Source organism: Hermetia illucens, chromosome 3 (genome assembly GCF_905115235.1).
Source record: "Hermetia illucens chromosome 3, iHerIll2.2.curated.20191125, whole genome shotgun sequence".
Taxonomy (NCBI): domain Eukaryota; kingdom Metazoa; phylum Arthropoda; class Insecta; order Diptera; family Stratiomyidae; genus Hermetia; species Hermetia illucens.
The window spans coordinates 117057754-117063012 of NC_051851.1; the positions used below are offsets into that span (position 1 = coordinate 117057754).

The window sequence follows — 5259 nt, forward strand, 5'->3', positions numbered from 1 at the left end:
GTACTAGCGAGATTTGGTCCGCGATCTTCAGCTACGGTAGCCTAGCCATCAAACCACTGAGTCACCCGGACAAGTAGTAATATGTCACAAATTTCGAATCCGCTTGCTACTTTGAGCAATGAAGTTTTGAGCGGGGTGCGGATTTTGGAGGTTTCACCAGATCCAAGCTCTCCCTTTGGGAAATCTGTGGAAGATATGCTTTCCTTTTCAGTGGAAAACGTGCACTTAATGTCTCAGGTATATTGAGTCTGAAAGTAGAGTACAGCAACTCGTATAATGGGAGAAACTGGAGACCCCAGCACGGCCAGTCCGTGGCGATATTGATCGATTTCTCTTCCGCTTCTACTAGGTAAAGCGAATGAAAGGGAAGCTGATTAGGTGGAGGAAAGTTGTCTTATACCGGTATAGGAATACGGATCTATACGGACCAGACATCGTGGAGTATGGAAGGATTCCAGCCGACGGCAAATGAGACCACCGCGAAGAAGATGGAACTCTTTGGGAATAAGGAAAAGGACGTTGTTGCACTGGACGCAGGGAAACGGAACCCTCGATCGAAGAGATGACAAGCCAATAACCCTCGTGAGATAATAACACTGGACCTAACAAGCTATTCAGTTAGCAGCGATGTAGCATATGAAACCTGATCCTTTCTATTTCCTTTCTACTGGCAGCAAAAGTAACACAGGAATACCCTTATATCAGGTACAAGAGCCATGGGTTCGGTTTAATAAAATCAATGGTTGCTTTCAAGTAAAGGTGGCTAGAATCTTCTACAATGAACCATCCAAAACACCGAGATCCTCTTGGGTAATATTTACATTCAAAGTCTTGAATTTGCAAAAACTTTGGCTATGGCTACATTGAACTCGCATAGGTGCGCTTTGAAGTTTCAGTAAAAAATGCCAGAGCCACTTCTAAATCTTATTGCTGGAGCTACTCAAGAATCCAATCATTCTTTTCAGCATGTTTGGAAAGACAATGGACTCTGTCAAATGGCACTGATTGGAGTGACGAATATGGTAAAATATAATAATTTCCCTCCCACATTAAAAGTGAAAAGACAAGTCTATCATCAGATTGGTTCCCTTCTGCTAGTACTTGAAGAAAATCCGCAGTTTTTGCAAATATACACAGGGAGAACAATGTGTGCCGGGTTCAGTTAGTAATATATAAAATTCTTACCACAAGCGACGACGCGATAGTTGAGGGGGCAGAGCTTCAGCCTCCCAATCTCGCTGCTCTTGGTTCCAATCCCAGTCATCATGGTTGTCTGCGTTCGTCTTGTGTTTGCCTCGTTACCGTGGACTTGTCATCTATAGTAGACCGTGTTTAGTGTGATGATAGTGAAATTGACGAATTGTCTGATTGTTTGGATGCCGTATACTACCCTAAGCAGTGGAAAGGAGACACAAGATTAAGCGGAAGAATGGGTGGCCAGCAATACTGCGGTCTTCTATGCCCGTGGCTTAAAAGCAGAACAATGTTCTGGAGCAGAGTTCTCTCTCTCAATGAAAGTTGGGATTTTTCGTACAACGGTCTATGAGGCTGATGAGCATGCTTGGCCTCGGCAGGGAAATGGGTTCTTAACTTAGTAATTTGAATTCCTTGTGCAGCTTCAGCTCTAAATCCAGGCGTTAAAGTGTGGGTGTGTGAACAAGGAAAACTTTTTGAATCAACAGAAAGTTCTAATTTTACCTACGTCAGAATCTGCAAGTGACAAAATTTATTTTTACTCCATCATATTTGTCGCTAGCTCAACATCTCTGGCTATTTGGATTTCATCGAAAACAATTAGAAATAACCAAAAGAGGGACGAATTAGAAAAAGATACATTGTTAAATTATCAAAGTTAAAATCGATGTTCTAAAGGAAATAATTCGCATTTTTCAGAACTAATCAAGTATTCATACGATTAGTTTGTTCCTTTAAATAAATGTTTCATGTCTGATTACGTAAAACGCTCTTCTCGGCCAAAAATATAGTTACTTTAGTTTTTCATTTCTCGACCTGATTTTTTATACAGTTGGGGATCAAAATGCGTATTTAAAAAGTTCTAATCGAAGTAACAAAATTTGGAGAAACGCTTGACATTAATTCGACAAAAGAAAGTTCCAGTGATAGTCGCAGTTTGGAAGTTTTTTAGCCGTACTTGTGGAATAATATTTATTTGGGCACTGTATAAATCAAGGCTGCAACTGAAAGCCTAAAAAGTAGTTAAAATGGTCGACATAAAGGGTGGCGACTTCGCAATGCAACCGGCCCCCCAACAATCGCTCGGCCTCGAAGCCTCAGCCATTCGAAATGGGAGCTGTTCCTATTGCGAGACGATGTACAAGAACCTTCAGTACTTGGAGAGTTACCTGCGGAGTAATACCGCAAAGAACTCTTGCAACAGTTGTGCGACTTGTCTCTCGTTCCTCCTTTACATGAAGCAGCAAAGCGTGACGCAGCCGAGGCTCGACCAATATATCGCCGGGGAGCACGGTTCGCCGCAGCCGAACAAACTGCCTTCGGATGTGAATACCGATTGTTATGCGATGCAGCAAACGGTTACTTACCATCCGAGTAAAAGTGCTGCCTTGGGAGTGGCGCCGTCTGCCACAAAAAAACCGCGTCTGAAAAACAGTGGGAGCGTGGCTAAAACCAAGTCGTTCCTGAAACCTAAGCTGACGGAGATGACACCATCAAGGCTGTCCAAATCGCAATCTGGGGTGACAGCAAAGAAACATCTTACATTAGATGGGAAAAAGGCGAGAAAGCTGCGGAACGTGGACGGGAAGACTTCTCACAAGACCACGACCGGGTTGAGCGCGGATGCGGTGCCGAAACCAACCTCCATGATGAGCAAATATTCAGCGGGAAACAGAAGAAAACGCGCGAAAATGCCATCCACGAAGTCATCGCTCAGCAAGGATTCCACCGTGAAGTCGACTAAGCAGAAGAAAAGCCGCGCGCCGAGAAAGAAGGTTAAGATTTCGAAGGTTTAGGAGATCGGCGTATTTGTAAATTGGTGTAATAAAGCAAATTTAAGAGTTCGTAACAGTAGAGATTTATTGCCTAACCCAAAGCGTAACTGGTTGAATAAAAAGTGGCGATTTCTACCTAGGGCACTTGTCTATGCAGTCGAGTCCGCTGGGACGTTTTTCGTCTCGCTTTCTGCGGCTGTCTTGGGCGGGTGCACGAGCACGTTGTCGATGAGACCCAGTTCCTTGGCCTCCTCGGGACTCATGAACTTGTCGCGCTCCATGAGATCCCTGAGCTTGTCGTACTCCTGCTTTGTGTGTTTCGAGTATATTCCGATCAGCTGCTTTTTCAGCTTGACGATCTCTTCCGCTTGGATCTGGATGTCCGTTGCTTGCCCTTGCGCGCCCCCAGACGGCTGGTGGATCATGATCCGTGAGTTCGGCAGCGAATACCTCATGCCTTCTGCGCCAGCCGCGAGAAGCAACGATCCCATCGAGCAGGCTTGGCCCACGCACCAAGTGGCGATTGGAGGTTTCACATATTGCATTGTGTCGTAAATCGCCAGTCCCGCGGTAACAACTCCTCCCGGTGAATTTATGTACATATGGATAGGTTTTGTGCCGTTCTCTGACTGAAATAAGTTCACATTCGTGTTATAATTCTAATCACACAGTTTAAATCCAAAATTGTACCTGTAGGAAGAGCAGTTGCGCTACGACCAGGGAACTGAGATCGTCGTGTATGGGTCCCATCAGGCAAATGATCCTTTCCTTCAGTAGCCTCGAAAATATATCGTAGGCTCGTTCTCCGCGCCCAGTCTGCTCGACGACGATCGGAATTAATCCTAAGTGATCCACTGGGGACGTCCCGAATAATTTCGTCTGGAGTTTATTGACCTTTCTCACATTCTGTAAGGAAAAACATTTTCACTTTGTGGTATTGAGTTGATTCTGTGCTAAACTTACGGCCAAATTCAGTGATTTGAATAATCTACATGACGATTTCAACATATTCACAGAATTCTTAATTAAACTTTTAAAGAATTAAATAAAACTAAAATTGCTGAAAGTACAGGAATGATAAACACTTCCCCTACCGCAAAGTTATGACGTTTCTAACAATCAGCTGTTTGAGCCGGCCGTGGTGGATAAGATAATTCGTTCAATGTCAGTCGAGGTGAAGCTGACTCAAAACGGAGCCGAAGTTGAAAAATACTATAGTGACGTCATTGCAGTTTCTAATTGGGTGAGTTCCAATATAGTCTTGACGGTTTGGATTTTTGTGGAGGGAAATGAACATAGAAAAGTTCTGGTCCAGTCGTTGAAGCTAAGAATCGGGTGCCACCTCCTTATTCTTTCGATCGACATGAATTTTGGGGTGGGAGTAGAGGGTGGTATAAGAAACAAGAAATTGAAAGATAAAAAAAAATTTTCTTTAAATATCTCAAAAAATGAAAAAGGTAGCGAAAAGCCACTAAAGTGCAAACATGTAGCTTTTTTCTAGCTAAAAAATTAAGTAAGTGGTTCCTCACTATCTTTTTTATTTTTTCAGATATTTAAAGAAAATTATTTTCTTTGAATTTTTTGTTTCTTATACTACCATCTACTCCCATTCCAAATCTCATTTCAATCGGTCTTACCCAAAAGAATGCGAAGGTTGAAAACTTGATTGACTACAATATTATTGGGATTTGTGATGTTGATTTTTGGGCAACAAGTGATGTGACAATGCAATATGCTTTGAATTAGAGCGCTTCATTGTGGTTGCATATTGGAGAAGCTGTGGGCCTTGTTACTTTTAAATTCCCATTCCGATTTGCCTTCAAATTGGCATATATATTGTGAACTTGAATTTAATTTCTAGCGATTTAAGGGGGCTATTCAAATCTGTCAATTGTCGGCAAGTTACTCCCACTGAGAGTGATAGGGCTCTTACATTGGAATCGGTCATCAAATATTCTGTTTTATTTAGATTCAATTTGAGACCGTGTTGCATGATGGGGTCACTCCATTTTTGAACAAATTACTCTAGCTCAGCTTTACTATGAGGCGTGAGGAAAACACCATCTGCATAGAACAGTGTTTAGGACAATGAATAAGGGAAAAGGGTCATTAATATCTGCACTCTGCAAGAAACTCGATGGTGTGGTGCCAAAAGCTGCGAAATTGGACACGAACGCCGTAAAAAATGGCTATAAACTTATCTATTTTGGTAGCCCACATACTCAATACGGTGTTGGCATTGCCATCTCAGAGGTTTTCATGATGCCATTAAAGAAGTCGAACGATTTGA

General features: G+C 42.6%; 2 protein-coding genes across 2 annotated transcripts; one reads left to right on the plus strand and one right to left on the minus strand.

Annotated features, from left to right (window-relative positions):
• The first annotated feature begins 2222 nt into the window (after nt 1–2222).
• Nucleotides 2223–2990, plus strand: LOC119652116. The gene has a single exon (XM_038056057.1). The coding sequence runs from the start codon at nt 2223–2225 to the stop codon at nt 2988–2990; it is 768 nt and encodes a 255-aa protein (XP_037911985.1).
• A 38-nt stretch (nt 2991–3028) lies between these two features.
• Nucleotides 3029–4093, minus strand: LOC119651110 (ATP-dependent Clp protease proteolytic subunit). Its single transcript, XM_038054475.1, has 3 exons — nt 3933–4093; nt 3660–3875; nt 3029–3598 (listed from the first exon to the last, which is right to left on the minus strand). The coding sequence occupies exons 1-3, from the start codon at nt 3975–3977 to the stop codon at nt 3119–3121; spliced, it is 741 nt and encodes a 246-aa protein (XP_037910403.1). The 5' UTR covers nt 3978–4093; the 3' UTR covers nt 3029–3118.
• Between the last annotated feature and the right edge of the window lie 1166 nt (nt 4094–5259).